General features: G+C 45.9%; 1 protein-coding gene across 1 annotated transcript; it reads right to left on the bottom strand.

Moving 5' to 3' along the window:
• Nucleotides 1-1,093: 1,093 nt before the first annotated feature.
• UBE2QL1 (ubiquitin conjugating enzyme E2 QL1) lies at nucleotides 1,094-18,493 on the bottom strand. Its single transcript, XM_082310143.1, has 2 exons — nucleotides 17,610-18,493; nucleotides 1,094-2,416 (listed from the first exon to the last, which is right to left on the bottom strand). Exons 1-2 carry the CDS (start codon nucleotides 18,459-18,461, stop codon nucleotides 2,285-2,287), a joined length of 984 nt encoding a protein of 327 aa, XP_082166269.1. The 5' UTR covers nucleotides 18,462-18,493; the 3' UTR covers nucleotides 1,094-2,284.
• Between the last annotated feature and the right edge of the window lie 2,048 nt (nucleotides 18,494-20,541).

Below are 20,541 nucleotides of genomic sequence, written 5' to 3'. Positions count from 1 at the left end.
GGAAGGTTTAAAATAACCCACTGACAGGAAAAAAGAGGCAGGTTAAAAAACAGCAGAGAAAGAAATAATCTCCCCCAAAGACTTACCACACCTTCACACTGCTTTTAACATAATTTTACTGTGCTGATGAGGGAAGGGCTTTTCCAAAGGGAAATAACAAACCTTATGCTTTCCAGTGCTAGATCCCTCTCTATGTTCTCAGGGAGTCCCACTAGGGATTGCAAATTATTTGATGCCTAACTAAACATACTAATTTCCTCTTTCATAAAGGATAGCAAGAAAATATTTATAAACCTGAGTAAATAAATTACTCAAAATGTTATTCCTCACTCAAAAGACTGGATGTGCTGGATGCACAGAATTGATACATAGTTTGAGGGGAAAAGTATATACACATTAATTATAGCATCATCTCCAAGTATAAAGCAGGGTGAGATAAATCACAGCAAGATCTGTGCAGATTTGTGGTACGAAGCATTTCCATTTATAAGTGAGATAAGGCACACCAGGTGGGTACCACAAATGGTCAGAGGAGAAAGAGAAGAGGCAGCTGGTGGAGATGAGACGTGTAAGAAACCAGCCATGCCCACAAAACTGAGTGGCTCTGACCCATGTAACCATTTTGGTGACGGGTTTAATTATTTTTCTCCCTATCTAGCTGGCAAACAGCTACACTGGCAAAGCATCTATAAACTGAGCAGTGTTTTTGCACAAGTATCTGCTGTGCTGCTTCTTCGCTTGCATTCGAACTCCTTTGTCCTTCATTACTCTTTTGTTCTTCTCCACTGTGTGTAGTTTTAAATCAAACTCCAAACCCCAAAACTCTCTGTACAGTGTCCACTGTTGCTGTAATACAAACAGAAACTGGTCAACCATTTTGATTTGGTCTTGTGTTAGCCATAGAAAGGAAAGTGTTTTCAAATGCTTACCTCCCTCCCCGCCTCCAAATTAGTCTTACAATCAATACTGTCTTGCTTCCAATTAAAATATTGCCACAACAGATATATCTATAAAGCACCTAGAATTTCACAGTAGAAAACCTATTACTTTTAATACAAAAGTTGGCCAAAATGATTGAATTCCTGAGGCAACAGAAACGATACTGGTGATTTTATTCAGCATGTGTCCAATACGATTTTCCATTCGGAATCCACATTTTTAATGCTTTTTTCTTATACCATTCTAAACATTACCTTCAGCTTTTATGGAGTCCCTTAGAAAGTTTTTTTCAATTTGTTTACCAGAAAACTTAAATCTTAATGATTAAATAATAGGACATTTATATACAACAGTGGGTTTTCTCAGATACTGGGCTCTAAGTACATACAATGTCTATTGAGTGAAAATAAAAAAGAAAATTCCAGTCATGCAAATCATCTTACAAACCATGTTCCATTTGCCTTGAAAATTGTTACTGTCATATCATTTTAAAATTAAGCAGATAGATGAATTTTTAAGGTCGCTTTGTCCATTTCCATTCGTTTGTTTTGCCATTTTGAAGAACTGACAGGCCACATGCTACTGCAGAAGGTACCGGCTGGGTGATAATGGTTCTGCTACCACCGACCCCTCCAAGCCCTGGTGTGGATGTGTTTAAAAACCCACCTAACCTTCAGCTAACTGCACTGGTTTATTTCTGAACAGCACATCACAATATCAGCATAGATAGCACATTGTAACCGGTTGGGTGATTCCACTTAATAATTTTTCAACACTAGGACCTTTCAGCATTTTAATTCTGGTTTCATTTATGAATTAAAGATCATATATAGAGCACAAATGAGGTCTAAATTTAGTCACAGCAGACCACAGTTCCACATAAAGACAAATCTTCAAGTTATGCTGACCTGCTAGGAGACAAAGATAAACAGCACAGCAAACATGTACCTGCAATGCACTGCTTCCCTATTAAATATTAACTGTTTCATTTACATTTAAATGAACTGAGCAGTAATGGATAGACTTTCCAGTACTGCTGTTTGGTGCTGCTGTCATGGAAAGAAGCTGAAGACAATGTGGGCTGTATGGGGGCAAATGACGCAATCTCAGCATCCGCTCAAGTGACTTCAATGATGACCATTCTCCAGTCTTGAAATATAATCCTACACAGCATTTTTTTTTCTCTCCCTCTGTAAACACATCTGTTCATAAATAACTTAGATGTCTCCTTGACATTCATGGTATGTAACTGAAGCTGAAGTAGAAAAGGATGGGTGGTGTACAGCACTGAGGAGATGTCACAGTACTTTTGTTCAGCATTTTTGTCAAGTGCAGGTTGCTAACATCAGCCATCAGAGACGGGCGGGGTCACCCACCCATATTTTTCATGGGTCTTCACCAAACTCTTAAATGTTGCTTCAGCTTCCTTTCGACTGAATGACTTTTTTGATTTGCCAGCTTTTCTGCAGATACGGCCCTGCACCAAACAAAAAAGAAAACCTTCATTAAGCACGTGAACACGCAGCTGGAAACCACAGCTTAACTTTTCAATGCCTCAGGCCAAGAGGCATTCACTTATGGGTACCAGAAAGCAGAGTTCCCAAACTGGGGCAGACAAATACGTTATTAGAGATGATTAAAAATGATATGCAGTTTAAAAAAAAAAAAAAAAAAAGACATCTGCCGGGCTATTTCTTCCCAGCGAGCCCCTGTGCTGGCACGCTGCCCTGCATGCAGCAACCAGCGGCTGCTGCTGCGGCCATGCCGCATGGCTCGCCTCTCTCTCTGCTGAGCGGGGACCCCTGCAAACAATCGAAGGGACCTCTACCATAAAGCATTTGGGGCGCAGACCCTCACGCCCGCCCCGTACGGTCAGGGGTGCAGCCCTAAGCAGGCAGGGACCGTGAGGAGCACACACATACGCCACAGAAACGGCGCCTCGGCACGACGGGGAGCCGCTTCCCACCGGCTCCTGGGAACAGGGCGGTTTTGTGAGCGTCCCCGCGGCTCTTTTCAGCCGCTGGAGAGGAAGGGGCTCCCCAGCCACCCCCCGGCCCCACTGGCCCTCCCAGGCCAGTGGCTGTGGGTGGAGAAGGAGGCAGGCTGCTGCAAGTGGTGCCGAGGTACCGGCTGGGGAGGCAGAAAGAGGTTTCAAACCAATTTTGATGCCGTGCTCGTAATATAGTCTGAGGTATGAGTATCACGGAGTCGACGACCCTGGAGAACCATCATAAAAGCGCAGCATTTCTGCATGCTACGTCTCAGGGCTACCCACATCCCACCCCCCCTGCCCCGCTGCCAACGCAGAGCGTCACTAAAAATTACATCCATCCCACGAAACACACTCCATTCTTCTTCTAATCTGACCCATGAGAAAGAAATAGCTCCGGCGTTTCTTAAAGGGACGAGCACCTTAAAACCAACTTCCTTCCAACCTACATAAGAAATTCTCATTTGTTTATTACCCCTTCAGGAAAAGTTCGATAATAAATGATCATATATACATTTAAACATACTGCATCTTTATTACTTTGCAATTAAATATTACCTCTAAATGCACAGCAATATGTAATTTCAAATCCTTGTTTGGCAACAGAGACATTTACTGAGTTATTAATAGCTTACCTTATTTTTCACATTGGTCCATGTCAATTACTAACTAACAGAGCCATAAGAAAGAAATAGAGCTGTAGATTTATTCCACTCTACAGCAATAATACCCTTTAAAGTATTTATGCCTATTGGATTTGTCACAAAATAGAAGTTTATTAAAGTAACAAGTCTAATAATTTTAATAACTGTTTGATAGACTGCACTTGAAGCCTTTTTTAGAATAAATGGTATTTGATGAGCAGATACCATATTACAGTGTTACAATTATTAAGAACCAAGTTAGTATGTTATCATTTTTTCCATTCTTTTGCTCAAAATGATGCATCAGGCTGCATCTTTTGCCTCCCATGTTTTACTGTCAATTTGGAATTTAAACCGAAAATTGTCATTCATAATTGCATGCAACAAATAATACTGAGAAAACAATCAGGTATATGGAGGGGGAAAAAAGGGGGAAAAAAAAGGGAAAAAAGAAAACAAAAAACTCTATCCTCACAGTATCAAAGTTATTTTTACAGACTAAAATGAGTAAGATTAGTCTGCAGTGTGGACAAATCATTTCATTCTAGAAAGCTGTCACAATATTGCACAGATATGCTTTTGTGTTCAGCGTCGCTCCTATCATAACAAAACTATGGACACATGAGATACAAAAGCTGCTTCCTACTCCTGTTTTAATAAGTCATTTTTCTGTGCGGTTCGACTTCTCTTTCAGAGACTACCTTAACTAAAGATTAGGAAGAGCCTCTAATTCCTACCTTGATTTATTCACAGCCAATTTATACCTATTTGGTTTTCACAAAAATAGCTATTTTACCTTTCGATGCTTTTCCTCGCCTTTCTCCCTAGTCGCCATTTACAGACTAGCAATGTATTTCCTCTTTAAATATCCCCTGATAGACTAAACAGCAAGACACCTTCTCCATCTCCATACTAATCTGGCAATTAATATTTCCCAAATAAGGATGACCTGAATGGTACTCGATTTAACCCCGCTAATAAATTTTCTTAGAAAATGTTCCTTTTTAGTTGTGACAAGGAATAATTAAATAAAACTGGGTAACGTTTTTAAAATCTCATTGACTAATTATCTTACGTATCATGCAGGAGTATTTTTGTTGGTACAAAACATGTTTTGTATTTTCTTCCTAATCCGAGCTTTTGTTGGAAGCATACTTAGAGAAACATAGGAAAAGATAAAGCGAAGTGCAACAGAAGATGAAATCAGCACAGGAAATGCTGTCCTCAGAATCTCACTGCTGAAATATTTTTGAAAGTAAATGTAAACTTACTCTACTACTTAATTTCTGGATTAGGTCCATTTGCCATCTCTTGTCTTACACATATTTTTTATTATTTAAGGCTTTGATACCTTTCTGAATTGTGTGCGCAGCACCTAGCACAGTATGATCCATGTCTTCCCCAGCTTTATCAAAGTATTAATACAAATCCGTACCTAGAAATAGGATCTTTGCATTGAGAACAGCTATCGCTCATGTTCAGTGTCAGCTGCTTACTGCTTTCAAACCAGGAAAGTAAGAATTCTTTGGTGTTGCAATAAAGCAGTGAGTATCATCGCATCATCTAAAATGTTACTGGAGCCACAGCAGATGCAATGAGCATCGTTCTATGAGATTATTCTCATACTTCTTTGTTATTAATGTAACGGATCATTAAATCCTCTTCTAAAACACATTCTGGTACCATATGCAGGTTGTACGTAAACCGCATCATCAAAAACCAGCTAATTCTACCCCACTGTAGCCCATGTATTTCTATGTTTATACAGAAACTATGGGTGGCATGGTTAGCACTGTCTCTTATTAACCAATATCCTGCCAGGTGTTTATAATTTGGATAAAATTTAACCTCGTGGACTGAAAGTTTCCCTTTTTGGTGCCTCAAGTAAACCTAAGATAAAAACAAAGAAGGGTGGAATTTCAGCCAACACAGTTCAGATGCTTTCGAGTCTATACTCGGGTGGTATCTACGGTCTTAATGATTTTTAGCTTTTTGCCATTCCCACAAAACTCTTCCCAAGTTTAACTAAAAAACGGCATTTTGGACACAATTATAAAATAAAGTGTCAAACATTTTAACAGGCACTGTTACCAGCTCTGACTACAGTTTCTTTTCAGACTGCTACTTAAGCATGCAGTCATTTCAACTCTGGTCAGGAAACTATGAGCTGCTGCATTCTGTAAATATGATAAATATGGTAAATACAGTATGTAAATACAGCGCTGGCCATAGCTCAATTGTGCACAACTGCATTTTGACCAATCTCTAAACCATGCACGTCTCTACTGCCATGGTAAGGAATACAAATCATTTGCATGACCAATGTTTTGATGTGTCCAGCACCAAATCAAGAAAAGATATCAAACTGGTATCTGAACAAGATCAAAACATTCCACAAAAGATTAAAAACAAAAGAGAAAACCCAAGAAAGCCCTTCATAAAGATATTAATGTTGACTTTAGCTCTGAGAAGTCACACCAGGAGCTTATTTAAATACTTGCAATACTTTCAGACACTCACAGAGTGCTTTTCATAAAGGGATAACTGAAAGCCTAATTAAAATAAAGAGTTGGAGAGAACATTTCAGATTTTGCCATCTGCTGTGACTTCATGTACTTACCAAGATATAATTTTAACAAGCTAGAAACATATGAAAGGTGAAAGTAATGCCACAGCATCCAACTGGTTTACACAGCCATGCTGAAATGCAGGGGGACACGTGCTGCACGCAGCCTCCTCACTCCCTTGTGGTCCTACTGCGCCTGTGGCATGGGGAGCAATTGCATGCCACTCATCCACGCTTTGCCCAAACTAATGAGTTTGAACAAATAGCTGGTAAGGCATCAGTCTATCCAACCCTGAGAACTGCTAGGAGAAAGACCTCCTGGAGCACAGTCTGCTGTGGGTGGCCTTCTCAGGACCGCGGCCATACCTAGGGACCGCTCTCTCCCTCCATATTCAGCAAAAGACCCGAGGTAAATCTCACATGTGATTTGGCACCCATAGTTACAGACGACTGTGGGCAAAACTGGGAGTTTTTCTGCTTCTCAGTGATGCCACAGTAGTCTCCACGTTCTTCCACAATCATCAACACATCAGCCTGTCCTCCCCTTGAGAATCCTACGTGACCCTGAAGCACATCCTCAAAAATATTCAACTCAACATCTAATAGCTCTTTGAAGTCCTTCAGTATCATTATCAGCAATGTGCCATCTCTTCTTCCCCAACAACACCATGTCACTAAGCACTCCGAAGACAGAGTTAAGTCCTGTACAGAGATGCCAAATATGAAGCCTGAAGCTCTTTAGCCCTGTAATCCCACTACAACCATGTATCTGCCCACGTCTGACCTGTGTGTCATGAAAAACAGTCTTGACATTTCTTCTGGTATTTCCAGCATCAGGGTGGCCTCAAGGGGATTTTTTTGGCAGTGATAAAGGGATTTCTCTCTCTCGTCAAACCAACTATAGTAGCTCCCAGACCAAAACCCAACGGTTTTGGCATAGCACACAGCGTCAGGTGTGCTTCCATTTTGTATCACTTTTGGCACTACCTGGAAGGACAGGACCACATAATGGTGGCCAGCCTTTCACAGGACCATACAATCAGCGAAGTGCTGGCTGGAAGGCACCTATGGAGGTCTCTAAGTCCAACTTAGATACTTGCAGCTGAACTGCCAACACAGGTCAGCTGTGGCACTGCATAGCCAGGTCCTGAATCCTTCAAGGTTGTGCTCAGTCCTCTCCTGATGCAAGTCCCTGTGTTACTAGGCCCCAGATTTTCAGAGATTTATTGTACGTAGTCACCAGCCCTTAGAGGACTGAGGTTATTCTGGAAACAGTGCAAGCCCCTGTGCTACATGTCTCTGAGCAAACCCTTCAGACACATCCAGACTTTTTTTCCTGGACAGGTTAACAAAAAGTTGTATTCATTGCAAACAGTCCACAGCTAATAGACTCAGAAGCAGGCAACCCTTCACGTTGCTAGCACTGGTCTTAAGGCAAACTCCTCAGCCTTGCATTTCTTTCATTAATCCTCGATATGCAAATAACTCAAGGTTGGTCTTCCAAGGGCAAATCATACCTACCTTCTGCACATGGGGCTAAATGTGGCCCATCATTTAAGCCAGCATAAGGGTGCATGGGTACAACTTCATTTTCTCCCTTCATCTCTTAAAAGATCTCTATAGTAGGCTCTAGTGACCCACTTCTAGGTAAATGTCAAGAGATGGAAAACAAACAAAGGTTTAGAGAGGTACACAAAAGGCAGTAGGCAGTCACTGTGCCACACACTGCATCTGTGGTGATCCCTCCAAAGACAGGGAGGAGACCCACAAGGATATGCCCATTTTGCAAGTCGGTTGTCCCAGGCTTCTCCATGGATGATGCAAAAACTGTGGATTTTCTAAGCGCTGGAACACACTATGAGTCTCCAGTACATAATATGTTCCACAAATGTGCCAGCGACTAATGGCTTTGGGCCTCAACTGTTCAAAGCCGCACACTATGCAAATATACTCAAATCTTTTCTGATAAGTAACAAAGGAATACAGTGCTTAAGCCTGAACCGGTCTTATTCTAGAATATTTAAACAAGTTTTCAGAGAAAAATATTTCCACTGGCTTTAGAGAAGCATTCAAAAGTAGAGCAATGCTAAAGTAAGCTACTGTCATGCTCTCAGTGCAATGATTGCAATGTGTCACAACATCACTGTTAGAGTGCCATATACACAGTCTCTCCTCCCAATTATATCGTTTACAATTTTTTTCCTTCATGTACTGATGAGGCACAGTTAATCATGTCTCAAAAACTGCACACAATTTATATTGCACTATATATAATTATTAGCTGTAGCTAAAACAAAGCAGTATAGAAAATGATTCAGACAAATACTGTTAATGTTGCAGCATAAGTGAATTAAAAATGGGATGTTTTCTTGCAAATGTGTAATTTCTGAAGCAGTGTTTCCACGCCTTTTTTGGTCTCCTTTTTAAGAATAATCCATACAAAGAAGTGAAAACTCAGCAAGTTCCGGCTTGAAAGCATCCTATAAATTGCTCCTTCTGGGAGTGTGACTGTTCTTTGTCCAGGAAAAAGAAATCTGAGTTCCAGCTGAGTAATTATTAACGCTTACTCATCTGTGTGCAGCCTGGTGCAAGTAGCTCTTAATCGATACGAACACTTACAGCGTCAATCCCTGTTTGACAGCTACAGAGCACTGCGCTGCTCTTCCTCGCTTTTCCCTAACGTCAGCCCAGAGTCAGCAGCATGATTTCAGTACAGACGAGGGTTAAGAAACCCACTTCCTGCATTTTACAGGTAGTACAGACTCTGCATTGGCAAAAGAACAAGACAATTTCGGCAGCCGACCACATTCTTGGAAGGTGCCTCTAGTACCTCCAAGGCCGAAGGTTCCATCTTACAACATGGTGGGCTTCTGTCAAAGGAGATGGTCCCTGTTCCCTGCCATCAAGTGGGCACCTGCTAGTCTAGATGATAAAGGGACGTTTTCTCTTTCAGTCTTCTGCTGAGCTCCCTGGACTACCTCTCTGTGGAATCAGGTGCCAGCAGAGTTAATGAGGGCAAGTCCAGACGAAAAGTCTTGGGAGCATGACAGCCCCTCTTTGCATCAGCCCACAGGTCCTCCACATCAGGAACCTGAAGTTACCCAAGTTAAACACAGCCATGGGTGCAAACCCAACCAAAGCAAAGCAAACCATCCTTTATGATAGGCTGTAAAGACGAAAGAGCTACAGCCCAGACAACAATGTCTATCTCCACATTTCCCGAAGTTTCACCATGCTAAAAAAAAACCAGGAGTAAAAAGCAGACTACCTCCGGGAACATTTAATCGAGTTAAGACCAAACTCGGTTAAGATCAGAGTCACAAGCCAATGCGATGTTTCCCCTGCTATTTCTACAAATGTGTCAATCTCTTGACTATGACATGTTTCTACTGATGCACATGGACATCTACTCATAGAGCCCCCACTTCTGAGTGCTTTAAGTGCGTATCCTCAAACGACCTTTGGAAAGAGGATTATCTGTACTTCAAAGGTGGGAAAGAGGAATATAGTGATGTTATATGACTTGCCCATGACTGCACCTGAAGTCAGCGGCAAAACCTGGAAGCTAAACTCTGATCACCTCTCCTCAGCCTATATGCTCTAACTGTGAAATATCCTCCCCCCCAATAATTATAGAACACTTCAACACTAGGTATATTTTAATAGAAATAATCAGCTTGTCAAATTTATAGAAAATTTGACATTTCTAGAAATTCATAGAAAATTTGAAAAATTAGTAGCATCAATTTCCTCTTCTTTGTGATGCTTTAGGTTTTTTTATGGGCACGTATTATGGAAATAAGCTCTACACTTATTACTGCAGCTGGGGGTTTGTTACCATTTGCAACACAAACCTAGAAACAGGAGAAATAATATCTAGTTGTTCCACAGCTCATAAAGCCTGGTTATGAGAAGCATCTGAGCTCCAGGCCATTTCATAACACAGGCTTACTCTTCCTTCCTCAGGTTTATTTTCACTCGTCTTTGAATGCAGATTTGGGATTGTGACTGACTTGTAACTCTATCAAAGGAGTCACTGCAGAAGTTCCAGTGGTTTTGGAGCGCCTGCGCAGAAGAGGATTAAATCAATGAGGATCATCGATTTCAACAACACGCACAAAATCATGAAGCAGATAAAAAGATGTTTTCCAAGGACAGACTCTGCACATGCACAAGGCAGGCATGTACCTGCCACACATGGCTGAGGACAGGCACACTTGAGGTACCACTCCTCTTTTCGACTTTTAACTGCAATGGGGCAAATCAGACTGGCACCTTGATCCTCTTTGAGAAGAGGAATCACCTGCATGTCTTAAGTGTGGTGCCCACTTACCTGTCTCATGCAGACGAACAGGGACTGCAAATTCATTTTCATGAAAGCACACCTACGCTTCTCCCTAGCTTACGCTCTTTCAATTCCCAGCACAGTGCTGGTTTCATGGCCAGCCAGGTTAGGTTAACAGTACCATGTCCTTCCCATGCAGCTTGTCCTGCAGCTTCCAGGATCTATTCAATTACCGCTGTTTCCAGACGGAGTTAAAGACCAATGCTGTGGAGTGCTCAGCACCCTCTAGAAATGACTGTGTGGAGTACGACTCAGACCAGCCACAAGCCACAAGCTTTTCCAAAACACAATGTTATTCAGCAGAAACCTGGTATTCCATTTACAAGAAAGACAACTGGATCCTGTGCACATTACATTTAAGACATATTTTGAGCCATTCAGACAGCATAATCACCGCAGCCCCTGAAGTTCTTCCTGTTTAACCACGGAGTAATTGCACCTGGCAATCCTTCCATCCTCCCATCTCCCTTCGCACCTAATGTCAGCGTTACCTTTTTTGACAGTTACAGGAGAAGATAATTTGTAAACTGGAAACTGCATGTGACGGATTGAGTACGTCAAGGAAAAGAAGAGATCTTCGCTGACTCTCATCAGCCCATCACTCCCTTAGACGGGAAAAAGAAACACAGCTGATTGATATGACGTTACTTAACCAACGTCCCACCTTGTGAAAGCAGATGCCCACTCGGGCGACATGCTTCAGACCACACCTGGCAATAAGATTCTTGCAATACAAGGACCAGAACGGCAGTGGAGTTACAAATATTCGACATGGAAGTCTCTGGTCATGCATGGAAATCCCTGGGCATTGTGTAGATGCTAGGAAATCTGCATATTTTCAAGGCTAGCCTGTATAAGGAGGAGTAAATCTTCCTCACAATAGAAAGTGGGTTGTTTAGGTTACTCCTCCAGGAGGACACAACGTCACCCCTCGGGACTAGGCTTTCTGCATTTGAAAAAATATAATTCTTCAACAAAGTATCTGACAAAACACCCAAATGCTACACAGTTCTCTTTATCCGAACACTTGCACTGAAGAAAATGAGGACTTCTTTCATAATTCAGGGAAGAAGAATCTTGCTCTTTTGAGCAAGTTCAATTTTCTTATGATCCAATGCAGCAATTCTTTTAAATTCTTGTTTAGGAGATCAGCCAAGTATTGCCAGGAAGAAGCAGTTCTACCTGCCATAAAAGTATGTTTTAAAATAAGCAGTTTGTTTCAATTTAGTGATTTACCTTATTTGATGACTATTTTAACACTAAGAATGATAGCTGAAAGTATTTTAAAATTTTCCTTTTTATGCTTTGAAGGGCTAAAATGGAGATGATGTTCCCTCCGCTTTTTAAAAGAATTAAAAACAGCCTCCTACTTCAATGAGTTGGAATCCCTGTGTCTTCATTCCTCTCAGCAGAATATATTTGCATAATAATAGCGGATAGTCAGAATAGCAATATATCAGAGTACACATGAACACTGTTTTTTCCAGCCCATTCATCAGTCCCAGCATCTCAACATAGCAAATATATATGCTCCCACTTAAACTTCAGCTCGAAAATCCTAGGTTTCTCAATTGCAATAAAAGAGAAATCTTAGAAGGCCAATATATCTGATTTTCTTCTGCAGCTAAACAATATTCTTTGTTACCTCTTTGGCCCAGCATTTATACCTTTTCATGGCGAACAAGCCCCATAATACATTCTTTGTCTCCTCTGTAATCTTTGTATATAAGTTGATGTGTTTTTCAACCGTGGACCTAAAGCAACATTTCTTCCCTTGATGATAACTGGCATCATTTGCTCAGGCAACTAATTGAAAGCAAAAAGCAAGCCGGTTTTATTTTTTAAGGCCCTAATACGATACAATGGCTCCAAATAATTCAGAGACCACTGTGTTCTCTATACATTTCTGCAGCCTTTGAGATTAGCTGATTTATTCATGGCTACAGTCCTCAAACCCAGCATCTGGAGTATGAAAACCCATGGATTTGCAATTAATTTCTGCTATACATATTTGAAAGATCTGGAGTCTGCTGACCTCCTGGACACCATGCAAGTCCCATCTGCTATCTGCTCACTCATACTTTTGTTTGAAAGGATGAAGAGGGGACAATTTAGACTATGATTAACTGCTACCTTCTGTATCTGTTTTTCATAAAATAATCCCAGTTTCTCCTGTTTCAATCTGGTAGAAGTCAGCTGGGATACTTGCATTTTTCAAATGGAAAGATAAATCAGTCCAATGGTCATAGAAGGCACATATCTCTTGAAGCAAACTAACGGGATTCCACTGAGGTATTTCTAATATTAGAATATGCGGTATGAAAGTACTATATACCAACACATTTTATTTGAATTTAGGAAATTTTCCTATAGAAAATGAAATCTTAGTTATAAATTATATTTTTTTTATTTAAATCGTTATACAGAAGACCACCACAGCAAGAGCACGCCTAACTAGGGGTTCCCTGTTCCTATTTTAGTATGTCCTGACAAAATTTTTATGCTTCTTCTATTCACTGGAAGAATAAGGGAGCATTTTCCTCAAAACAAAGAACTTTTTCCATGACATAATCTGCAGAGTCGCCAGTTACCTGAGAGCTGCCTTTGGCTGGCAGTCCTGTCCCCAGCCTCCACAGAGAGAACAGGGACTCATAAAAAGGAGGACGAGGCTGCTACTGGTCAACACTACTGCGAGCTTAAGCCCGAAGTCCTCAAGGCATCAGGTGCAGCTGTGCTGTTCTCAAAAAAAAAAATATATATTCCTGATGCATTATTTGGACATTGGCATACATAGCTTTGTCGTCTTTTAAACTTCCACCAAACCAACGTCAAATCATTTGTTTCCGGTGAGAAACAACATGTCTATTAGAGGACACAAAATCCTCTCCCACTTTTGGACAAAGTCTGCTCCTTTTCACTTGGGACCACATCACCCGCCATGTTTTCAAACGAGAGCGACGACTCCTCCCTGAAACACGGGCGCTGGCCTCAGCTGCGTGCGTTACTCACGGAGAGCCGCGACGAACCTCCCGCCGTTTCATCCCTCTCCTAGGACCAGCACTGTCCCCCTTCCTTCCTTCGGTTGTCAATACTATTGTGACAATGGCACTGTTATCAGGAAGCAGTGAGCAACACACTCATTTTTAAATTTCTCTATCAATAAACCATTTTAAAGGGTGCTGCTAAGAAGGAATAATGCTCAACGGGCCACTTCCACAGCCTGGATAGACAGACAGAGATGGGAAGCTCTGCCTAGACAGGCATGTTGAACAGTTGCCTCCAGGACAACAAACAACTGGTATTTAAATTATTTTGTTAGCATCACCCCACCTCCTTGGCTGACACCCCAGCTGCGTGGCAGCTCATGGCTACCATTTCACGGGTTCGGCAGGGGCAAGCTTTCACCCATGCCGACGGGAGCCAGCGAGCAGCTGACTGCAGGAAGCAAGTACAAAGTCATCCCCTTAAAACCAAGGCTGCAGTTGAGTTAAGGACAACACCGAGTTTTTAAAAATAAGATTCTGGATCCCAGACAGATAAACAGTCTTAGGCCTTTGATGTACTGAGAATTCCCCTCAAGATACTGACTAGAGCTGTGTGAATAATTGATTTTCTCAGCTGAATAGCTGAAGCAACCAACCAAACAAACCCCAACTTGTTTGTTAATTAGCATTTTTTTTCCCTTGAAAACTGGGGGGAAAAAAAAAAAGTGTAGTTTGGGACTGTTGAATTGTTTCATTCAAACAGAAATTGTCTCTCTTCCATTTTAAACTTTTTTTTTTCCAGACAAAAAAAAATCTAAAAATGCAATACTAGATTTGTGATACGAAGCAAGGGTACGCATCCCATAAGGTAGGACATCTCTTAAGCAAGGTCACCTGAGGCGTATGGTTCCTGCTTGGTGAAATCTGGAAAAACAGCCACGCTGCTTTAAAATCCAGCCCCTGGGAGACATGCACAGGTTTGGGAACCTGGACCCAGGTTTCCCCACATACAAGAGCAATGCTGAAAAGTAACAGAAAAGTGCTAGCTCTTAATTTCTGTGTTGCACGCTTACGTCTCCTTACGGACATAACTCCTGAGTGAAATGTTTCGCCTGTGAGATGTCAGAATGACTTCTCTCAATTTTCATTTTACTCTGCTAAAAGGTCTGTGAAATCCATTAAAAAAATGTGAATTTGTCAAGAATCCTGACTGCTTGAAAATGTATGTTCAGTGTCAGTTTCGTCTGCTTTTTGATCACTTCGTCAAAAAAAGGAAGGCTATGTATGTTCACAGGCTACTACTAGCTCTGACAAAACAAGACGTGCTGCGTTTCTCTCCGAAGAACCGGCAGCGAACAGCAGCGTTACAGCCAGCTCGGCAAAACGGGACTGATGAGAAACGTTGAATGAAATGAGCCACCTCGGTTTTATCACGCAAATTGCCAAAAGGAGGGACGTACGCTGGCGGGAAGTTCAGTCCTGCCTACTCACACCAACGCCCGCGCCGGCGAGGCGCGCTTCGGGATGCGTCACCGGCTCGAGCATTCACAGTGATTTCACGCTAAATCACGGCGCTGTGAACCGGTGACATTTCTCTGGAAGGCCCCGTTTGCCCACCGGCGCCGGCAGCGCCCCATCTCCCGCTCGGCCTCATGGCTGCCGCCATTTGCTTGTGCGGGGTCGTTTCGAGGCGGTGGAGAACGGACCTCGCCCTTCCAGCCTTTCTGATTAACAGCAAGCGTGCTGAATATTTCACGCTATTGCAGGGTGCAGGCTGCCACCAGAAATTACACGATTAACCTGGTGTAAGCCACCGCTATTTGCTCAGGATGGCTCCGTGCAGGCACCGAGAGTACCCACAGCACGGCACGAGTTACCCAAAACCGGCCCCGCAGCTCTGGGAAATGCAGTGCCTCAGCTCTCAATGTTCTGGTGGCTTTATTTTAATTTTGAAAAAAATACGGTCAAAAGTAGATTACCTGTAAAATGAAAAATGAAACGGGGCGAGGGGAGAGCCTGTCGTATTTTGAGCCCTATTATGCAATGGAGTCGAGATTACATAAGGAGGGGAGTGCAATTACAGAAACGTGGCTCCCATGACACGGAGCTCGGCTGTGATGACAGGCTGGCAACCCATCACGCACTGCACCTCTGTAACCCAGAAATTAAATTTATTGTCAGTATTACCTATTAACATTTCCACTTTGAAGGCACATTCGGGGACTTTGAAACGTGCATGTTACACCTATTTAACTACTAAGTTACTGGCAGCAATTTATTTCAGCCTTTTGTTTTGTCCCACATGCATTCTCTTTTTTTATAATTAACTTTGTAAACTTCTGGAAGAATGCTATTGAAACTCTTGCACTTTAAATGTGTTTATTAATGATGCACACACAAACATCCTCTGTAATCAGAAATTACTACTACTTTCTGGAAATCTCTTAAGTGGTTTAGGGAGGAAAATTATCAGATTATATAGCTTAATATTTATTACTAATAAAACAATTTAGTACTTATCTTCACTGAGTCATTCTATGATCCCAGTAAACCTTCATTTAACCAGTTTACGTTCAACATTCAATACTGCAGAAAGATGCTGAATTGTTAAAAACCGGAGTGAATTTAGCATTGTCCTTCTAAACCCTTGTTTAAAATAATGAGAAATATGATCACTATAAAAAGAGATGGGTTAACAAATAGCGAGATGCGGCAAGAGTAGCAACACAACTTCAACATACCCCAGGCTCAATGTAAATTAAGGCTCTTTTTTTTCTGGTAGGTGTTTTTTATATCCCAAGGTGACCTAGGAAACTTGACCTCTTCAAACGAAGTGCAGAGAAAAATACTATCTGGTTAAAAAACAGGAGCAGTAGGCCCAAATCAAACAGGGCAAAAGGAGGAAAAAGCCGCTTACAAGAGTCTGTTAAATAATCAAAATGAATTTTCTGTCTTAAGAGAAACCAAGCCTTTACTTCTGCTCATACAAGCAGTTCCACAGAGGCAAACAGGACTAACCTCATTTTTAAGCAAATAAAAAATAGGTTATTATTTACTCTTTCTCCCTCTCCTTGCCAAGATATGAATTTAAGAAGCTACTTAGCATCATTTACTGACAGACGTGGAGCTGTGCATGTCCCCTGGGTTCAAGGGCATTCGCGAAGGGAACAGGAGAATCACCCCGCCACGGCCATGTGCGTATTGCCCACTACAGTGACCACAAAGAAGGACTGGCTACGAGTTTCACCAGCGATATTTACCCACTTATTAAAAACGTCTTATGAAATACTTCTCTTCTAAGCATATTCTGCAGGAGAGAAAGAAAAAAAAAAAAACCAAACCAAACATAAAACGCATTGATGCTGCTCAGAGGAGACCCTCTGCCGGGGGAACCGGGGACCTCCCCCGGAGAGGAGAGCTGGCAGGAACCATCCAGCTGCTGGAACCGCAGCACCTGCCCGAAACGACTCGCTCCCTTCAGCCAGGGAGATTTTGAACCGGCACAACTTCGCCAGCAGCTCAGGCGGCGGCTCCAGGCGCGACCCCGTGCCGCACCTCTGCCCGCTGCCCAAACCCGGGGGCAGGGCCCCCGCCTCCCCTCCCCTCCCCGCGGGGCGCCGCGCCGGGCAGCACCAGACAAAGCAAAGACCCGGGGGCAGCGGCGCCGGCGTCGCGCCCCCGAGCAGCAAGTATGGCCGACAGGCGGGCCGCGGGCGGGAGGCCGCGGGCGGGAGGCGAAGGACTCGAATCCCAAACCCCACTGGAGCCTGAGGAGCCCCTTTTGCTTTGGGGCCGGGGAGGTGCCCCTCGGGGGCAACGGGCGCGACACCCTGGTGCCGCACGCAGCAGAGCCAAGTAGAGGGACAAAAGACAGGCGGGAGGACGCGCTGGATGCACCTGCTCCTTGCCCCTCCGAGCTGCCCCGTGCCTGCCCCGCACCTGCCTGAGAAGGGACCCCAGAGCGCAACACGCCTGTCCGTCTGTCCTGCCCACCGGCGGGGCCAGGTCCTCGGGGCAGACCTGTCACCCAGGCCTGGCCAAGGTCGGCCGCAGGCGGGGCTCGCCCCGCTGCCCTGTGGGGTTCCCATCCAAACACGCACACGGACACGCACCCCGCAGCGAGAGCCCGCGGACCCCCTACCTGCCCCTTCACCAAGCTGGCGGCAAACTGCCTCATGACGGCCTCCACGGTGTAGGCGCTGGACCAGCCGCGGGGGGTGAGCAGCTCCATGCAGATGGCTCCGCCGTCGAGGACGTAGCCGTTCTCCAGGCGCGGGCTGAGCACCCTCATGAAGGGCGGCGAGAAGGGGAAGTTGTCGGGGAAGGTGAGGTTGAGCAGGATGTATTCCGTGTTGGTCTCCTTCATGTCCTGCCACAGCACCGAGTCCTTGTCCACCTGGTGCAGCTTGACGTTCCAGTCGAAGAGGCTCTCGTCCACCAGCTCCACCGAGATGAAGCGGTCGCTGAGCCGCGCGATGTCCTGCAGCTCCTTCATCAGCCGCCGGGTCCGCACCTGCGTGCAGTGCTGCTGCCGGCCCGCGGGCGCCAGCGGCCCCGACCCCGACGGCAGCGGCACCAGCGGCGCCGGCCCCGACCCGCAGCCGGAGCCGGGGCCGGGGCCGGGGCCGGAGCCGGGGCCGGGCCGCTGCGCCGCCTCCTTCCCGGCGCCGGGCTCCCTGGCCGCCTCCCGCGGCTTCTCCCTGCCGCCGCCCGAGCGCGGCGGCGGGGGCTGCTTGGCCAGCTCCGGCGCCTTCTTGTTCTTGTGGCCCCCGGGGCTGCTCTCGCTGCTGCTGCTGCTGCTGCAGCCGCCGCCGCCACCGCCCCCGGGGGGACCCTGCGGCTGCGGCTTGTTGCTGCTGTTCTTCTGGTTGCCCCGGCCCCGGAGCGAGGAGCCCTGCTGGCTGCTGCGGTGGTGGTGGTGGTGGTGCTTGGGGTCCTCCGTGTCCCGGTTGTGCAGCCGGATCAGCCCGATTTTCCGCAGCAGAGTGGCCATGTTGTGCGCGGCTCCGCTCTCCCTCTCGCCTTTATGGGTTGGTGGGGGGGTTTATTATTATTGATTTAAAGCCCCGGTCGGCGGATTTGCTGCGGGCGGGCCGGGGGGAGGGCGCGGGGCGGGCGGCGAGGCCCCTCTCCCGGCGGCCCGGGCGCAGGCGGCGGGCAGAGAAAGGCGGCGGCGCTGCCGCGGGGAGGGCGTGCGGCCGCCGGCCGCCGCTCAAACGCCTCCCCTCGCTAGGGCTGCTGCGGGCAGCATTGCAGCAGCGGGGCTGCTCCCGGGGACATCACGGCCCCGCCGCCGGGGCCATGATCCCGTGAAAAGGGGGAAAAAAAAAAAACAAAACGGAGGGGCGGAGGAAGGAAAAAAAAACCCAAACCAGCCGCAGGGGAGAGCCCCCCTTCCCCCAGGCGGAGCGGGCGAAATCGCCTGCGCTGCAGATGGCTTCCCCCGGCACCTTCGGCTCGCACCGGCCGAGCCAATCGCCGGCGGCTCCCCGGCGGGCCGGTCCCCGCGCCGCGCCGGGCGCCTCCCCCCGGGCAGGGGGGGAGCGGCCGGCAGCGGCAGCCCCTGCCCCCGCGCCCTCCCGCAGCGGCGGGGGCGCCCCGGCCCCTTTGTTCGGCCCCGGCTGGCGGGGAGAGGGGCCCGCTCGGGGCGGCGCTGCCGCAGCCCCCGCCGCCCGCCCCGCGCCGCGCCGCGCTGCCTACGCGCCGGGCGGCACCGCCGCTGCGGGCCTCGGCGGGGCGGGACGGCGGCCGGCAGGCGGCGGGGCCCCGTCCCGCAGCGCCGCCGCCCGGCCGCGCCGCGCCGCCCCGTCCCGCTCCGCTCCCCTCCGCTCCGCCCCGCGTTGCGGCAGCGCGGGCGCGGGCGGGCCGGCGAGGCGGGCCGGGGGCGGCGACAGCGGGGAGGGGCGGCCGCGGGGGGCGGGATGGGGCGCGGGCGGCCGCCGCCAGCCCGGGAAGGAGCCGCGGGTGCGGGGGTGGGCGTTGCGCGCCTACATGGGTGCGCGCGTGTGTCATCGCTGACACGGCGAGAAAATGATACGCCGTCATACGCAGGGTTTAGTGCACAGGTATGCACGTGTGTATGGCACGTATGCAATGCAGATACATAAAAACTGTATGGTCACGCGTAAGGACATCATTGCATTTAAATGCATCTGTGTATATGTCTACTGTGCCTGCATCAACCCACCTAAACATGTATAATCACATATATAAACCATATACCTTTAAAAATCCATATGTAAACATGGTTAAACAATAGATAGAAATACATACATATGCATATATTTGTACGTATGTGTATTTCTGTATATTTTGTCTGGGAATGATGTGACAATCTTTGTTTCTTCAGCACAGCAGACATACGTATCCCGTCCCTCTTACACCTGCTCGCCTCCCAACCGGGTAGGTCCGTCCTCCCGGGACTCTGTGTAGCACAGGACGGAAAAGCTAATTCCAAAAATCTCTGTCGCCACAGCCCTCTTTACCTTCAGACACTGGAAAAAGAAAAAAAATGCAATAAATGCTTTGAACTGGGGAGTAGTGAAGGCAAGGCCCAAAGCATGATTACAGCTGTTGTGCAGAGAACGTAAAGCAATGGGCAGTGTGTGCATATAGCAGCATTATGTTCCATAACACCTTTCCCAAGCAAACACTGTCTCCTGTGGTTTTGAAGAGTGGCCTATGCTGGAAACGGACTGCCCTTCTGTAAAGATCTCCTGAGAAAACCATCTGGGTTTCTTGAAAGTTATCTGCAAGGCACAGTATATTTTCATCAAAAAATGGGTAACTAACTGACTCGCTTCCAAAAAAATGTTGGGGTCAGTTGACTTCTGAGCTTTTTTTCCCTTTCTTCTTCCTGCTACTTCAACCACTTAGTTTTACCAGCGGGTCCAGGTTCAGCAGGTGACCATTCACCAGTGACCAACTAGATAGCATGAAATGTAGTCTCTTTGCCAGGCTTTACAAATGGACCCAAACGATAGATCAGTCTGATTTACCATGGATTAAAAAGCTTGCTGTTTTTAAAATCAAGATCCTAGAAGTAGGATCATATTTGTTTTTCAAACATGGCA

Source organism: Platalea leucorodia, assembly GCF_965183815.1.
Source record: "Platalea leucorodia genome assembly, chromosome: 1".
Lineage (NCBI taxonomy): Eukaryota > Metazoa > Chordata > Aves > Pelecaniformes > Threskiornithidae > Platalea > Platalea leucorodia.
Note: the sequence above shows the minus strand (reverse complement) of the source record. Positions and strands in the feature narration are given on the sequence as shown.